Here is a 17,392-nt window from a genome sequence, read left to right as displayed (position 1 = left end):
TCGCTAACTGCTCTCCGTGTAACCCAGGACGAGCACTTGGCTCAGCTGCTTTCGTTTTGAAGGCAAAAATCAAATCATGATAGAAAGTGACCAACTTTACAATCCACCAAAGTCAACATCTGACACACAACCATCAAACAAATGGCCAAGAATGTACTTTACTGTGAAAAGCTGTGAGAGGGAGGGGAGAAAGGGTTCTAGACTAAAGATGGATAAATAAAAAACACGCATGATAGAGACCGAGAGAAAAAGAGAGCGAAGGAATGGTGGTGCACAGAGAGGGGGATTAGAGGATTCAAATAAAACAGGCCAGCAATTTTTTCCCGACAAATATCTTCACCAACATACTCTACACGGCTCTTTATTTTCTTCATGGACATTTCCCTCAGTGTCACTTCACTGCACCAGACCAGTCAGTAACCTATAAATGACTCGGCTTGTTATTTCTCTTCAGCTTTGGAGAGGAGGGTCAGGTCAAATCCATTGACGTTTTCAGCTAAGTAGCCTTTTATCAACCGTGAGGAGGAAAACATGTATAAGCCTTGTCTCCTGTTGGTTTCAGAACCATGCTTACCATACCAGACAGGGTTGGTGTCAATTCCACTAACACTATTGCAATTCTGTAAGAAACAATGAAGAACATGGGAATCTCTTAACTTCCTGTTATGATCTAATTGAAATGGAATCGACACCAACCTTGACACCAGTGTTTCTCAACCTTTTGAGGACCAGGGGGCTACAAGCTACTGTTTACGTAAAATGACCATTCCTCCCTGGTTGACCACTTCCATTAAAACGAGCACTGGAAAGTTGACCGAATCAGGGTCAGACAACTAACCGCCTGAGGGACTGGTAAGCAACAACCCAAGGACCAGACCCGGCCCGTGGGCGGCAGGTTGAGGAACACTGGTTTATACCATAGCATTAGCGGCGCACACACCGACTTCATAATAGAAAAGGGAGCGTTCAGAGTCACACACACATCCAGCTCCATTTCTCTAAGCTCAGGCCCATGTCAACCAGAGTCGACGCACACAGGCATGCAGTCATGCTCCAGACCTAGTGCAACTGAACGCAGCCCATATGTAAGGGTTCATTAGAAACAAACACTCCAGATTTGGGTCAAACACACGCCAAGTACTTTCAAATTCTACTCAAGAAAAGCTGGGCTTGATTTAGCACTTTTGGGATTATGGTGGTTCTATTGTCCCAGGCAAATCAAGTCAAGAACATTTGAAAGTATTTTACATAAGCGTATAGGACCCACGTCTGTCCGCAAGACTGTCATGGCAGTGAAGTTAGATGGAGTGGAAAACTGTACTGAGCCACAGTGCCAGTTACCTACCCTGCATTTCTTTCCCCCTACTAGACAAAAGGAGTGCAGGGAATCAAATGGACACATCAGCACAGGGAGGAACAAGAAGAAAAACATGGATAACGGAGAGATATAAGCAGGGGCTGCATGCAGGAGAAAAGGCGAGAGAAGAAAGCCACGGGAGGATGAGATAGAAGTTAAACAAGCCAAATCAGGCCAATCGAGCACAGTGGGTGGGCGTTGGCGCAGTGGGAGGAGCTTAGGGAGATGGCAAAGAGGGGTAAGTTCAAGCACAAGCAAGCGAATGAGGCGTCACCTTGGTCAGCAGGTGAGAAGGTTTTCCTGCAATGCTTTTCAGAATGAGGGACGTTTCTCTGTCCAGATAGGAGTGCTTGGTGGCGCAGAGGTGAGGAGAGAAACAGATTAAGACAGTCAGTGCAATGATTCTCAATGGCTCATTAAAGAAATGCTTTTGAAGGGTGGGGGGGAGGTTTACAGTGTGGAAGCAAAGAGAGGTCCAATAGTTGGAGCGTCGATTGTGGTGGTCATACTAGATAGCTGTGGATGGGGAAGAGAGAGGATTTATCAAAAGCACACTCTCTAAAAATGATACTGCTGTGATTACTGAAGGTGATCGCCAACACTCACCTGTACACAATCACACACATACATGTCTTGCTTTTTCTCCAACACACGCACACACACATGCCCCCACACACACACACACACACTTACAGTGTCCAGATCCACTTCACCCTCCCGTGAGGTAAAGTCAAGCTGCCGTCTGGCCGGCTTACCATTGGCCCGTCGCAGTAGTGAGGCATGCTGGGAAACGGGGAGGTGCATTATGGGTGCAGAGAGGATGCAAACACACACAGTTAACATGCATGGGGACGGGGAGGTTTCCTTTCCACTTCTTCAGTCTCCCCATCGCATACTGATGCTATATGTGGTCATGTGTGGCGCTACGTTAGTGATAACGTACTACATACTGGATGTATGCACGCACTGTACAGTTAGTCACTTTGGATAACAGCCTCTGCTAAGTGGCATATATATAATACACTGCTCAAAAAAAAATAAAGGGAACACTAAAATAACACATCCTAGATCTGAATGAATGAAATATTCTTGTTAAATACTTTTTTCGTTACATAGTTGAATGTGCTGACAACAAAAATCACACAAAAATTATTGTAAATCAAATTTATCAACCCATGGAGGTCTGGATTTGGAGTCACACTCACAATTAAAGTGGAAAACCACACTACAGGCTGATCCAACTTTGATGTAATGTCCTTAAAACAAGTCAAAATGAGGCTCAGTAGTGTGTGTGGCCTCCACGTGCCTGTATGACCTCCCTACAACGCCTGGGCATGCTCCTGATGAGGTGGCGGATGGTCTCCTGAGGGATCTCCTCCCAGACCTGGACTAAAGCATCCGCCAACTCCTGGACAGTCTGTGGTGCAACGTGGCGTTGGTGGATGGAGCGAGACATGATGTCCCAGATGTGCTCAATTGGATTCATGTATGGGGAACGGGCGGGCCAGTCCATAGCATCAATGCCTTCCTCTTGCAGGAACTGCTGACACACTCCAGCCACATGAGGTCTACCATTGTCTTGCATTAGGAGGAACCCAGGGCCAACCGCACCAGCATATGGTCTCACAAGGGGTCTGAGGATCTCATCTCGGTACCTAATGGCAGTCAGGCTACCTCTGGCGAGCACACGGAGGGCTGTGCGGCCCCCCAAAGAAATGCCACCCCACACCATGACTGACCCACCGCCAAACCGGTCATGCTGGAGGATGTTGCAGGCAGCAGAACGTTCTCCACGGCGTCTCCAGACTCTGTCACGTCTGTCACATGTGCTCAGTGTGAACCTGCTATCATCTGTGAAGAGCACAGGGCGCCAGTGGCGAATTTGCCAATCTTGGTGTTCTCTGGCAAATGCCAAACATCCTGCACGGTGTTGGGCTGTAAGCACAACCCCCACCTGTGGACGTCGGGCCCTCATACCACCCTCATGGAGTCTGTTTCTGACCGTTTGAGCAGACACATGCACATTTGTGGCCTGCTGGAGGTCATTTTGCAGGGCTCTGGCAGTGCTCCTCCTGCTCCTCCTTGCACAAAGGCGGAGGTAGCGGTCCTGCTGCTGGGTTGTTGCCCTCCTACGGCCTCCTCCACGTCTCCTGATGTACTGGCCTGTCTCCTGGTAGCGCCTCCATGCTCTGGACACTACGCTGACAGACACAGCAAACATTCTTGCCACAGCTCGCATTGATGTGCCATCCTGGATGAGCTGCACCACCTGAGCCACTTGTGTGGGTTATAGACTCCGTCTCATGCTACCACTAGAGTGAAAGCACCACCAGCATTCAAAAGTGACCAAAACATCAGCCAGGAAGCATAGGAACTGAGAAGTGGTCTGTGGTCACCACCTGCAGAACCACTCCTTTATTGGGGGTGTCTTGCTAATTGCCTATAATTTCCACCTGTTGTCTATTCCATATGCACAACAGCATGTGAAATTTATTGACAATCAGTGTTGCTTCCTAAGTGGACAGTTTGATTTCACAGAAGTGTGATTGACTTGGAGTTACATTGTGTTGTTTAAGTGTTCCCTTTATTTTTTTGAGCAGTGTATATATATTTTCTCCTATCCATCTTGTAAAGCTAAATTAAGTCAAGCAGGGTGAGTTGACAGCCAAACAGGTACAGTAGATACATTGTAATCCATATCACACATGCAGACTTCAGGGATTACAATGCATTCCCTCACTGTACTGGAAATGCCACACTTTCCAATGGGTAGTATACACACACACACAACATTGTGTGTTATACAGATAGCAAACATATGTAATACAATGAGTTGTACGGTGCTCATTTGGCATGCAGCTGGACTTGAAAACATCATGCAGTGGAAGTGCACCATGCAGGGAACTAGAGAGTGTGGTTTCCGGAGGGCGCGCGTACACACACACATTCATCATGATACCATTCACCACCATCATACCATTCATCATAATCATACCATTCACCACCATACATCATCATACCATTCACCACCATACATCATCATACCATTCACCACCATACCATTCATCATCACCATACACCACCATACATCATACCATTCACCACCATACCATTCATCATCACCATACACCACCATACATCATACCATTCACCACCATACCATTCATCATCATCATACCATTCATCATCATCATACCATTCACCACCATACCATTCACCATCATACCATTCATCATCATCATATCATTCACCATCATACCATTCATCATCATACATCATCATACCATTCATCACCATACATCATCATTCATCATCATACCATTCACCACCATACCATTCATCATCATTCACCACCATACCATTCACCACCATACCATTCATCATCATTCACCACCATATCATTCACCACCATTCCATTCACCACCATTCACCACCATTCCATTCACCACCATTGATCACCATACATCACCATTCACCACCATACCATTCACCACCATACCATTCACCACCATACCATTCACCACCATACCATTCATCACCATACCATTCATCATCATTCACCACCATACCATTCACCACCATACCATTCACCAGCATACCATTCACCAGCATACCATTCACCAGCATACCATTCACCAGCATACCATTCACCATCATTCACCACCATACCATTCACCACCATACCATTCACCACCATACCATTCACCACCATACCATTCACCATCATACCATTCATCCCCATACATCGTCATACCATTCCATTCATCACCATACCATTCATCATGTTCGAACAAACAAAGCACTGCAGCAGTTTATTTTCCCCCGTAACCAAACAGCCTTTCACTGTCATAACTCAGATAGTCAACCCACCCTTTTAGTCTGCATAAAGGAGGTCCCACAATGCCCCATTAACGGCATTCATTACCCTGCACAAACTAAAAGCCTGTACATGAAAAAGGGCTTCTGATAGGCTGAGATAACTGGGCCTTGTTTGCAGGCTGACTCTCATACAGACGACAACAGAGGATAGAAATGAACAACCTGTCAGTGGTAATGTTTCACTAAGAGATATGTTCATGGTACATCTTAGTTACTTTTTAGGAAATAATTGGGACAACAGGAGTGTGAAGATTGGAGTGTAGGTATGAGTGTGTGTGACTTACCTCAGTACTGGCCGGGCCCTGTGGTGGCTGGGGGCCTTGGGACTCCTCTTCCTGCTCGGCCCCTCCTGCTGTCCTAGACAGCACCTTGTCGATATCCAGAGATTCCATGCTGGACGCAGACGCAGAATTAACGCTGGACCTCGAGGAGTGGCCCCCCGCCTCGTGTTCACTAACCGCGCCAACTGAGCCCGTCCTCCGGTGCTGCGAGGACGAGGAACCCGCCAAGGGGCGCCGGAGGGTGGCAGAGGAGTAGGAGGAAGAAGTCTGGTGCGCCGCCTCGTCCATGCTGAGTGACGCCCGCTCTAACTGGGCCGTGATGTCGTCCAGCGAGAAGTTCGATGCAGACGGGCGCCCGTGGGTGTTGGAGCTGCCCCCTCGGACGGTGGAGGCTGGTGACGCCCGGGTACTACTGCTGGTGCTGCCCCCGCTGCTACCCCCTCCACCGCTGCCAGTCTGCTTGGCACTGGCGCTGCGACCCCCCGGGCCTCGCTGTTGACATTTAGCCTGGCGGGCGGTGCCAGTGTTGGGCTTGCCGATGGTGCTGAGCTCCTGTTCTATGGAACACAGGTCAGCCATCAGGGCATCCAGGTCTACGGTCTCTGTCGTCTGGTTCAGAGCCTCTGTAAGGAGGGGGAAAAGGGGAGTGTGAATCCACCTTCTTTTGTATTCACACATGATAGTACACACATGCTAGTACCGACATGCTAGTACACACACACGCTAAAATATTGATTTCATGAAAGCGTGACAGTTGAAAAGGTACTTTTGCACAGCAGTAAAGCAAGGTTGTTGTGGGTCACACATGCATTTCACAGACACCATGCTCTGCAGGAAGTAGGTAGGGCATATAGGTCTGAGTGTGTGTGTCTTACCGTTGATGTTGTACATGGAGAAGCGGTACGAAAAGTTAGCCATGTTGGTTTCCTGTCTGAGAGGGGCCTTCTGGACTGGCTTCTGTGGCTTCCCGTCATCCAGGCTCTGTAGAGGACAAATCACACTATCAAAATCACCATCGTAAATATATTCTCTGATACTTCTGTATACTTTTTAGGCCACTAGTTCTGAATGTAGCGCACACTAGCCAAAAGTGGTCCAGAAATTGCGTAATACGTCACAAAATCATTGCTCTCTCGCTCTACTGTCTGTGTGTCTTGCTAGCTGTCACTCAAATGGCGAGGGGCTGAAGCTCATTGGCTGACACTCAAATTGCTAGGGGACTGGCCCACGTGGGGGTAAATGTTGGGAAAATGGCACCACACAGATTCCAGAAAACAGTAGTTTTCAAACTAAGGAATTAATGGCTAATTGAGGTAAGACAGTAATTCTGCTCATAGATTGTGCATGTATGAACTACACATGAAACAATCCAGCCCAAAGCGGGAGGTAAAAAAAATGCTTACTAGTTGCCAAAGTACCGGCGCATGTCTTTAATCCATAACAATACAAGACCAGACTTTAACAGGCTTGAAGGAAGTGGAAGTGGAACATGACTTAGCGAAAGGGTGGGAAACTAGGATTATATGGTTGCCGGGATACGGTTACCAGGATACGGTTGCTAGGGTACAGTTACTAGGTTACATGGTTGCATGCTGTTACTATGATATTGTTGCTAGAATAGGATTACTTGGATATGGTTCGCTAGGATACCGTTGCCAAGACATGGTATCCATGACATGGCTGCCAGGATATGGTTTGCCAGGCTACCGTTGCCAGGATACGCCCATCCTCCCCTACTGCAATACCTGTGTGAGTTTGTCCAGCTCTCCCAACCAGGCTCCAAACATTTTGTCCAGGTCCTGGTCTTCCTTATCACTGTCCTCCTCCACTCCCCCGTGGTCCAGCTCATCATCAGACATATCAGCCATCTGGAGAGACACACACAATACTTCATTAGACTATAGAAATCAAATTACAATCAAAACGATTAAAATATTTCAATTCACGAGCACGCATGCATACGTGCACACGTTTACTAAAGAGAGAATTCTATCGCACAGTGGCAGCGATGAAACCACACCTTCACCAGCGCAACCTTCTTATACACGTTACCATGGCAACCGCCAAAAGAGCTCTATAACGCGGAGGGATACGGCTGCGCAACGGCAGGAGGCTATTCCCTGTTGTGTCTGCCAGAGATACAGTATTCCACATGCTGGATGCCGTTGGAAGGCCTACTGAGTTGAGCCAAGGCCTATTCCCCACGAGTGGCTGCCCATACTGCTTTGGCTGTTGTGTACAGTAGTGAGCACTGACAGGACCGCATGGCACGTTCCACATAGGCGCCACATCAATTCATAAAAGAACATTATGGCTTCAATAAACCCATCATGTCTATGGTCAGACATTGGTGATAAGAGTCGAAGTCGACTGTCAGCCACAGCCAGTCATGAACTCTGTCCCAAATCGCGCCCTATTCCCTTTATAGTGTATTTGGGCTTTGGTCAAAAGTCTTGCACTATGAAGGGAATGGTGTGCCACTTGGGACATAACCATGGTATTCTCAATCACAGAGCCTCATCGTGCAGTCTAATGATAATGACAGAGCGCCCTCTTGTGGACAGATCAGAAAATAGGTGATGTTTGTATAAATTTCCCACCTTTTACACTGCTGGGATAATGACTCAGTGTTTAAATCATGTGCAGTGTCATGACTCAAAGCCACACCGGTAGAACTTGAGCCAGTGACTCTACAAGCCTTTAAAACCCCTAGGTGTGTGTGTGTGTGTGTGTGTGTGTGTGTGCGTGCGCGCACGTACATGCGTCACGGAAGGCCCCACTTGAAGCCCCTTCCCTAACCACCACCCACATCTGTGGCTAAACCAATCTCGAACCCCACTCCTTTCTGATCCACTCCAACCTCGGACAGACAGAAGCATATTTGACTAATAGCTGACCCCTTCACATCCTCTTCTGATACCATTAAGAGTATGACCAGTGACCCCTTCACATCCTGTTCCTATTGCATCACTTCCTGGTTGGATAGGGAGACAGTTTAGTGGGGGAGTATTAGGAATGGAAAGAGCATAGGATCTAGTCAGAGGAATCTTATCTTAATCTACTGACAGGCTACATGAGGCAGGGCCACGCACAGTGGGACACAAGAAAACAATCCCTCGCACATGGCCACACACACGCGCACGGACGCACACCCTCTACACCAGAACCGTAACCACAGATTTCAATGACTACGCCCGCCTCCGTCCTCTTTCTACGCACGCACACACAATTCTCTGAGCGCACAACTAGTGAGGGGTGAGACAGAAACAAGCACACACACGGCGACACAGGATCACAGGCTCAATGGCACGGCAGGAGCGTGTGACAAAGTCACCTAAAGACACAAAAGGCCCAGTCTTATCCCCACAATATTACCCTGTGTTCCTACAGTACATGAACCCCTACAACAGCCAGACCTGGGTTCAAATAATATTTGAAATCTTTCAAAATACTTTGAGTGTTTGCTCTAGCCTGCCGAGAGTGCCAGGGTTGGCAGTTTGGGGCCTATTCTATGGGTTCCATTGCACCAGGAGAGCTCAAATCAAGCACAGATAAAGTATTTGAAAAGATTTTCAAATAGTATTTGAAGCCAGGTCTGATAGCAGCCCATTCAGATGGAAGAGTTAGAAGCTCAGGCCTAAGGTCATCTCATTGGTGTTCCAGGGGGTATAGTGTTTCCCCCTAACCGTGCTGTGAGCCTCTTGATGGGGGACTGTACCAGACAACAGGACCCTCCATAGGTACATAGTTGACCCCTGCTTTTGATACGGTGTGCTTACTTGTTTTACTACCTGAAAACAATAACTTTTCTTTTTGAAAAGGCAGGACAAGTTTCATGTCCTGAATTTGTTCAAATGCTATTTTAAGCTTAAGGGTTAGGTTTATGGTTCTGGGGTTAGTGTTGAAGAAAATATGATTTTTAATAGTCAAACATTTTTATTTCACGTCACAAAAATAAAGCTGTGTGTGTGTGTGTGACCCGCAAACTGATCCAATATCAACATTTCGAGCTCAATTGAGATTGTATCTGTACAGTATCATTTTCTGCAGCATCATGTCGGAGTGTGTGTGTGTGTGGTAGTGTAATGGAATATGTCTCAAAGAGAGGACCACTGTGTTTAAGTGTGGAGAGAGCAGTGGAGAGGAAGGGCAAGAAGGGCTTGCTTTGAAAATCCACTCTTATTCCCCTGAGAGAGAGAGAGAGAGAGAGAGCAGAGAGGAAAGAGAGAAGACATGCTTCCCTGCATATCTACCTCCAAATAGTTATTTTCTTCTGTGTTAACAGCTCAAAGAAAAAGTGATAGGAAGAAGCAGAAGAGAGAGAGAGAGGAAGGGAGAAAGAAAAAGCAGAGGGAGCAGGGAGGAAGGAATGAGGGAGCGAGCAGCGAGGGAGGAGAGTGAGGGAAAGACGAGAGAACAGGGAGGGAGAAAAGGAATAAGGAGAAAGAAAAAGGGCTGAGGCGCAGTTACCATCCTGTGGTTAACCAGCCTGTGACTTGGGCCTAGTTCGGCTAAGTGTGTGAGTGGGCCTGGTGGGCACTGGCACAGGCCATAAACACACAAAAGTTCATGCGTGCAAAATACGCACGCACACACCAGCTGGAAAGGAGTCTGTTTCGTATCATGCGCGGACACGTTCAAGACAGCTAGCTCACACAGAACCCGCGTTGTGTGTGTGTGTGTGTGACTGTGCAGATTTACAGGCATGCACAGTTACACGCACAGTCTTTCCACACTGTCTCTACAGCTGCCCAACCATCGCCCCCCTAAGACCCCTTGGCAATCCCAGTCAACCCTTTAGTTGGCATGGCTGCCATATATGTGATACACAATGTACAGTGAACAGGGCGCACACACACGTGTGTATGTAGTAGCTGTGCGTGCGGAGTGGGGGGTGGGTGGTCAGAACAGGAAATGGCCTAATTTCCCCCCACGGACTGTTCCATAACACCCAAGCACAGCTGTCAATCAAAAACCAGCATCGCCATGGTTACAGCGCCAGGGACAGGGCTTCTTTACAGCATGACATCATGGCGAACCGGGGAGGACAGTAAGAGGAAAATAACAGAATGAAATAAGCCTCCTTTCTGTTTGCAAATACGCTGGCGGTGCCATCATATAGAGTGCTGTGTCTGAAATGGCACCCTATGGGCCCTGGTCAAAAGTAGCACACTATATAGGGAATAGGGCGATATTTGGGATGCCACCATGGGATGGATTTCAGTCTTTCCTTGTAAATATGTAAGTCATTGGGTGTACTATCCCTTTCCGATAGGACCATAAATACTACCTAGAGGCAGCTCTCCAAGAGGGCTTGTTGATCTGCGTTTCCCAACGACTTGGGGTTTGAATATGTTCATGTGATTTGATGTCTACAAATTACCCCACATTCAATAAAAACCAAAGTAATATCAATCTTCAGGTGACTGAGGATGATTTGCAAAACCTCGCCACCATCTGACTCTACATAGCTTGTGCACAATACTAAAATTACATTACCAGATATTTGAGGCAAGGGGCATTTCAATATAGCCTATTCTCATGACTTCGCCTACACCACCCGGCCAGTTTATTAGGTACACCACCCCGTTCACAAAAATGGATCGCTCCTACAGACAGTGAGTCACGTGGCCGTGGCTTGCTATATACAGCAGACAGGCATCGAGCCATTCAGTTACTGTTCGATTGAACAGAATGGGCAAAACGAGTGACCTAAGCGACTAATGAGCGCGGAATGATCGTCGGTGCCAGGCGCACCGGATCCAGTATCTCAGAAACCGCCGCCCTCCTGGGCTTTTCACGCACGACAGTGTCTAGGGTTTCCCGAGAATGGTGAGACAAACAAAAAAACATCCAGTCAGCGCCAGTCCTGCGGGTGAAAACGGCTCGTTGATGAGAGGTCAAAGGAGAATGGTGCAAGCTAACAGGCGGGCCGCAAACAGACGAATAACGGCACAGTACAACAGTGGTGTGCAGAACGGCATCTCGGAATGCACAACTCTTCCATCCTTGTCACGGGTTTGCTATTGCAGCAGACGACCACGCCTAGTTCCCCTGCTATGAGCTAAAAACGAGAAGAAGCGGCTGCAGTGGGCACGCAAATCACCAACACTGGACAACTGAGGAAAACGTCACCTGGTTCAGAGAATCCCGCTTCCTGGTGTGTCATGCTAATGGCAGAGTTGGGATTTGGCGTAGGCGGTATTAGTCCATGAACCCATCCCGCCTGGTGTCAACGGTACAGGCTGGTGGTGCATCGCCGTCCAATCTGCAGCAAGAAATCCGGCTGTTCAGGAGGCAAAAAGGGTCCGACCCGGTACTAGATGGGTGTACCTAATAAACTGGCCTTTGAATCCAGGTGAAAGCTATGATCCATGTTAAAGCTATGTTTTGTACTGAGTGTACAAAACATTATGGACACCTCTTTCCATGACAGACTGGCCAGGTGAACGCTATGATCCCTTACTGACGTCACTTGTTAAATCAGTATAGATGAAGGGGAGGAGGTTTGTGTCAAGAACTGCAACGCTGCTGGGTTTTAAGAATGGTCCACCCCTCCCAAAGGACATCCAGCCAACTTAACTGTGGAACGCATTGGAATAAACATGGGCCAGCATTCCCTGTGGAACGCTTTCGACAACTTGTAGAGTCCATGCCCCGACGAATTGAGGCTGTTCTGAGGGCAAAAGACTCAAGCTGGCATATTAGATTTCAAATAGCCTAACAACACCAGCAAAATTGGCAAAAAGAAGTATGTGGAATAACAGTAGTGTTCCTGCTGAGATAAGGACACTGTTTAGTCTATATTTTAGCCCATTGTAGGGGATGGGAATTGTTGTAACGACAACACCAGCTTTTGGGAAAGACCAAATATATTAAAACAGGTAATAAAATATCCGGAAGACATAGCCTAAAATTTCATCAACTGTACCTGAAAATCATTTTTGAAATCAGATCGTATGTGTTTGGCTTTCTACATCACGAGCATCGGAACCGTGGCTAACGCAAGTGGTGGATTAAATAACACTTTCAACAGCTAACTAGGCTACATTATCACGTGCTGTAATAAGGAGGCAGTCTACGACAGGGAAAGTAATGACAGCAAATTAGTTTGTTGAAAATTGTGTACAAAACAGTGGTACAAGTTGCCGTGCTTCTCTTTTGGCAATTGAGTTCATAAACTGCCCGTCACAGCAAACTGCCAGCCACAGCATAGAGGATCGTTTCTTTATAAAATGTGCATCCAATCGCCTTGGCCACAGACCCTTACTAAACCAATTACAAGCTTCAATCTGTCACAGTGCAGTGGCAGGAAAACGATGGATCTCCCAGGTGAAGCTGCCACGGTTACAAATCAAACTTGTAAAAAGTCCGGTGGCCATTTGATTAACTGTTCAGCAGTCTTATGACTTGGGTGACTGGAGTCTGACACTTTTTGGGGCTTTCCTGACACCGCCTAGTATAGAGGTCCTGTATGGCAGGAAGCTTAGCCCCAGTGATGTACTGGGCCGTACGCACTATCCTCTGTAGGGCCTTTTACTGTCAGATGCCGAGCAGTTGCCATACCAGGCGGTGATGTAACCGGTCAGGATGCTCTCGATGGTGCAGCTGTAGAACTGTTTGAGGATCTGGGGACCCATGCCAAATCTTTTCAGTCTCCTGAGGGGGAAAAGGTGTTGTTGTGCCCTCTTCACCACTGTCTTGGTGTGTTTGGACCATGATAGTGCGTTAACGCACTGAATTGGATTAATTCGAAAATAAAAGCAGTACTTTTTTCAATAAGTGAGAAATAAAAGGTGTGGTGTGTGAAGATGGTCAAACGCATGTCTCACGCTTTTAAATCAGGATCCCAGGTGCTAATCAATTCACTTAAATCTGTTAGAACACCTGCTACTAAGGGCATGACTGATTTACAACCGGGGGCATCACCACTACCTGAAACAGAGAAACAGTTTCTGTTCTATGTGAGTCATCACAAAACAAACACCCATGGCCTTTTGTTTTTTAATGGTATCAGAAGAAGACTCTTTTCTCCTTCCCTCGCTCTCGCCTTCCCTCAATCTCCAACACTTTTTCCTCCCACTCTCCACCTGTCTCTCTTTCTCTCCCCGTGTCTCCCCCCCGTGCATCTCTCTTTCTCCCCCCGTGCCTCCCTCTTTCTCCCTCTTTCTCCCCCCGTGTCTCCCTCTTTCTCCCCCCAACACTCTCTCTCTTTCTCCCTCCAACACTCTCTCTCTTTCTCCCTCCAACACTCTCTCTCTTTCTCCCCCGTGCCTCCCTCTTTCTCCCCCCGTGCCTCCCTCTTTCTCCCTCTTTCTCCCCCCGTGTCTCCCTCTTTCTCCCCCCAACACTCTCTCTCTTTCTCCCTACAACACTCTCTCTCTTTCTCCCCCCGTGTCTCCCCCCGTGCCACCCTCTCTCTCCCCCCGTGCCTCCCTCTTTCTCCCTCCAACACTCTCTTTCTCCCTCCAACACTCTCTCTCTCTTCCTCCCTCCAACACTCTCTCTCTCTTTCTCCCTCCAACACTCTCTCTTTCTCCCTCCAACACTCTCTCTCTCTTTCTCCCTCCAACACTCTCTCTCTCTTTATCCCCCCGTGCCTCCCTCTTTCTCCCTCCAACACTCTCTCTCTCCCTCCAACACTCTCTCTCTCTTTCTCCCCCCGTGCCACCCCCTCTCTCCCCCCGTGCCTCCCTCTTTCTCCCCCCGTGCCTCCCTCTTTCTCCCTCCAACACTCTCTCTCTCTTTCTCCCTCCAACACTCTCTCTTTCTCCCTCCAACACTCTCTCTCTCTTTCTCCCCCCGTGTCTCTCTTTCTCCCTCCAACACTCTCTCTCTTTCTCCCTCCAACACTCTCTCTCTCTCTCTCTTTCTCCCTCCAACACTCTCTCTCTCTTTCTCCCTCCAACACTCTCTCTCTCTTTCTCCCTCCAACACTCTCTCTCTCTCTCTCCCTCCAACACTCTCTCTCTCTCTCTCTCTCTCTCTCTCTCTCTCTCTCTCTCTCTCTCTCTCTCTCTCTCTCCCTCCAACACTCTCTCTCTCTCTTTCTCCCTCCAACACTCTCTCTCTCTTTCTCCCTCCAACACTCTCTCTCTCTTTCTCCCTCCAACACTCTCTCTCTCTTTCTCCCTCCAACACTCTCTCTCTCTTTCTCCCTCCAACACTCTCTCTTTCTCCCTCCAACACTCTCTCTCTCTTTCTCCCCCCGTGTCTCTCTTTCTCCCTCCAACACTCTCTCTCTTTCTCCCTCCAACACTCTCTCTCTCTCTCTCTCTCCCTCCAACACTCTCTCTCTTTCTCCCCCCGTGCCTCCCTCTTTCTCCCCCCGTGCCTCCCTCTTTCTCCCTCCAACACTCTCTCTCTCTTTCTCCCTCCAACACTCTCTCTCTCTTTCTCCCTCCAACACTCTCTCTCTCTTTCTCCCTCCAACACTCTCTCTCTCTTTCTCCCTCCAACACTCTCTCTCTCTCTCCCTCCAACACACTCTCTCTCTCTCTCTCTCTCTCTCTCTCCCTCCAACACTCTCTCTCTCTCTTTCTCCCTCCAACACTCTCTCTCTCTTTCTCCCTCCAACACTCTCTCTCTCTTTCTCCCTCCAACACTCTCTCTCTCTTTCTCCCTCCAACACTCTCTCTCTTTCTCCCTCCAACACTCACTCTCTTTCTCCCTCCAACACTCACTCTCTTTCTCCCTCCAACACTCACTCTCTTTCTCCCTCCAACACTCACTCTCTTTCTCCCTCCAACACTCTCTCTCTCTTTCTCCCCCCGTGTCTCTCTTTCTCCCTCCAACACTCTCTCTCTCTCTCTTTCTCCCTCCAACACTCTCTCTCTCTTTCTCCCCCCGTGCCTCCCTCTTTCTCCCCCCGTGCCTCCCTCTTTCTCCCTCCAACACTCTCTCTCTCTTTCTCCCTCCAACACTCTCTCTCTCTTTCTCCCTCCAACACTCTCTCTCTCTTTCTCCCTCCAACACTCTCTCTCTCTTTCTCCCTCCAACACTCTCTCTCTCTTTCTCCCTCCAACACTCTCTCTCTCTCTTTCTCCCTCCAACACTCTCTCTCTCTCTTTCTCCCTCCAACACTCTCTCTCTCCCTCCAACACACTCTCTCTCTCTCTCTCTCTCTCTCTCCCTCCAACACTCTCTCTCTCTCTTTCTCCCTCCAACACTCTCTCTCTCTTTCTCCCTCCAACACACTCTCTCTCTTTCTCCCTCCAACACTCTCTCTCTCTTTCTCCCTCCAACACTCACTCTCTTTCTCCCTCCAACACTCACTCTCTTTCTCCCTCCAACACTCTCTCTTTCTCCCTCCAACACTCTCTCTCTCTCCCTCCAACACTCTCTCTCTCTCCCTCCAACACTCTCTCACTCTCTTTCTCCCTCCAACACTCTCTCTCTCCCTCCAACACTCTCTCTCTCTCTCCCTCCAACACTCTCTCTCTCTCTTTCTCCCTCCAACACTCTCTCTCTCTTTCTCCCTCCAACACTCTCTCTCTCTTTCTCCCCCCGTGTCTCTCTTTCTCCCTCCAACACTCTCTCTCTTTCTCCCTCCAACACTCTCTCTCTCTCTTTCTCCCTCCAACACTCTCTCTCTCTTTCTCCCCCCGTGCCTCCCTCTTTCTCCCCCCGTGCCTCCCTCTTTCTCCCTCCAACACTCTCTCTCTCTCTTTCTCCCTCCAACACTCTCTCTCTCTCTTTCTCCCTCCAACACTCTCTCTCTCTCTTTCTCCCTCCAACACTCTCTCTCTCTTTCTCCCTCCAACACTCACTCTCTTTCTCCCTCCAACACTCACTCTCTTTCTCCCTCCAACACTCACTCTCTTTCTCCCTCCAACACTCACTCTCTTTCTCCCTCCAACACTCACTCTCTTTCTCCCTCCAACACTCACTCTCTCTCTCTCTCCCTCCAACACTCACTCTCTCTCTCTCTCCCTCCAACACTCACTCTCTCTCTCTCTCCCTCCAACACTCACTCTCTCTCTCTCTCCCTCCAACACTCACTCTCTTTCTCCCTCCCTCCAACACTCACTCTCTTTCTCCCTCCCTCCAACACTCTCTCTCTTTCTCCCTCCAACACTCTCTCTCTCTTTCTCCCTCCAACACTCTCTCTCTTTCTCTCCCCGTGCCTCCCTTTTTCTCCCTCCAACACTCTCTCTTTCTCCCTCCAACACTCTCTCTCTCTTTCTCCCTCCAACACTCACTCTCTCTCTCTCCCTCCAACACTCTCTCTCTCTCTTTCTCCCTCCAACACTCTCTCTCTCTCTTTCTCCCTCCAACACTCTCTCTCTCTCTCTTTCTCCCCCCGTGCCTCCCTCTTTCTCCCTCCAACACTCTCTCTCTCTTTCTCCCTCCAACACTCTCTCTCTCTTTCTCCCTCCAACACTCTCTCTCTCTTTCTCCCTCCAACACTCTCTCTCTCTTTCTCCCTCCAACACTCTCTCTCTCTTTCTCCCTCCAACACTCTCTCTCTCCCTCCAACACTCTCTCTCTCCCTCCAACACTCTCTCTCTCCCTCCAACACTCTCTCTCTCTCTCTCCCTCCAACACTCTCTCTCTCTCTCTCCCTCCAACACTCTCTCTCTCTCTCTCCCTCCAACACTCTCTCTCTCTCTCCCTCCAACACTCTCTCTCTCTTTCTCCCTCCAACACTCTCTCTCTCTTTCTCCCTCCAACACTCTCTCTCTCTTTCTCCCTCCAACACTCTCTCTCTCTTTCTCTCCAACACTCACTCTCTTTCTCCCTCCCTCCAACACTCACTCTCTTTCTCCCTCCCTCCAACACTCTCTCTCTTTCTCCCTCCAACACTCTCTCTCTCTTTCTCCCTCCAACACTCTCTCTCTTTCTCTCCCCGTGCCTCCCTTTTTCTCCCTCCAAC

The 17,392-nt window shown here is 48.6% G+C and overlaps 1 protein-coding gene across 1 annotated transcript in view; it reads right to left on the bottom strand.

The window, feature by feature from the left end:
- Positions 1-17,392, bottom strand: part of LOC120033176 (ras-associated and pleckstrin homology domains-containing protein 1-like) — an 83,875-nt gene that overhangs the window by 27,557 nt on the left and 38,926 nt on the right. Inside the window, exons 3-7 of the mRNA XM_038979459.1 lie at positions 7,263-7,385; positions 6,393-6,498; positions 5,521-6,140; positions 2,051-2,140; positions 1,632-1,706 (exon numbers count right to left, since the gene is read on the bottom strand). Of these exons, the coding sequence (XP_038835387.1) occupies positions 1,632-1,706; positions 2,051-2,140; positions 5,521-6,140; positions 6,393-6,498; positions 7,263-7,385 (1,014 nt within the window). The remainder of the gene's footprint in view (positions 1-1,631; positions 1,707-2,050; positions 2,141-5,520; positions 6,141-6,392; positions 6,499-7,262; positions 7,386-17,392) is intronic.

Source organism: Salvelinus namaycush, chromosome 40 (genome assembly GCF_016432855.1).
Source record: "Salvelinus namaycush isolate Seneca chromosome 40, SaNama_1.0, whole genome shotgun sequence".
Lineage (NCBI taxonomy): Eukaryota > Metazoa > Chordata > Actinopteri > Salmoniformes > Salmonidae > Salvelinus > Salvelinus namaycush.
The sequence above is the reverse complement of the archived record's forward strand: the minus strand, read 5'-3'. Positions and strand labels throughout refer to the sequence as shown.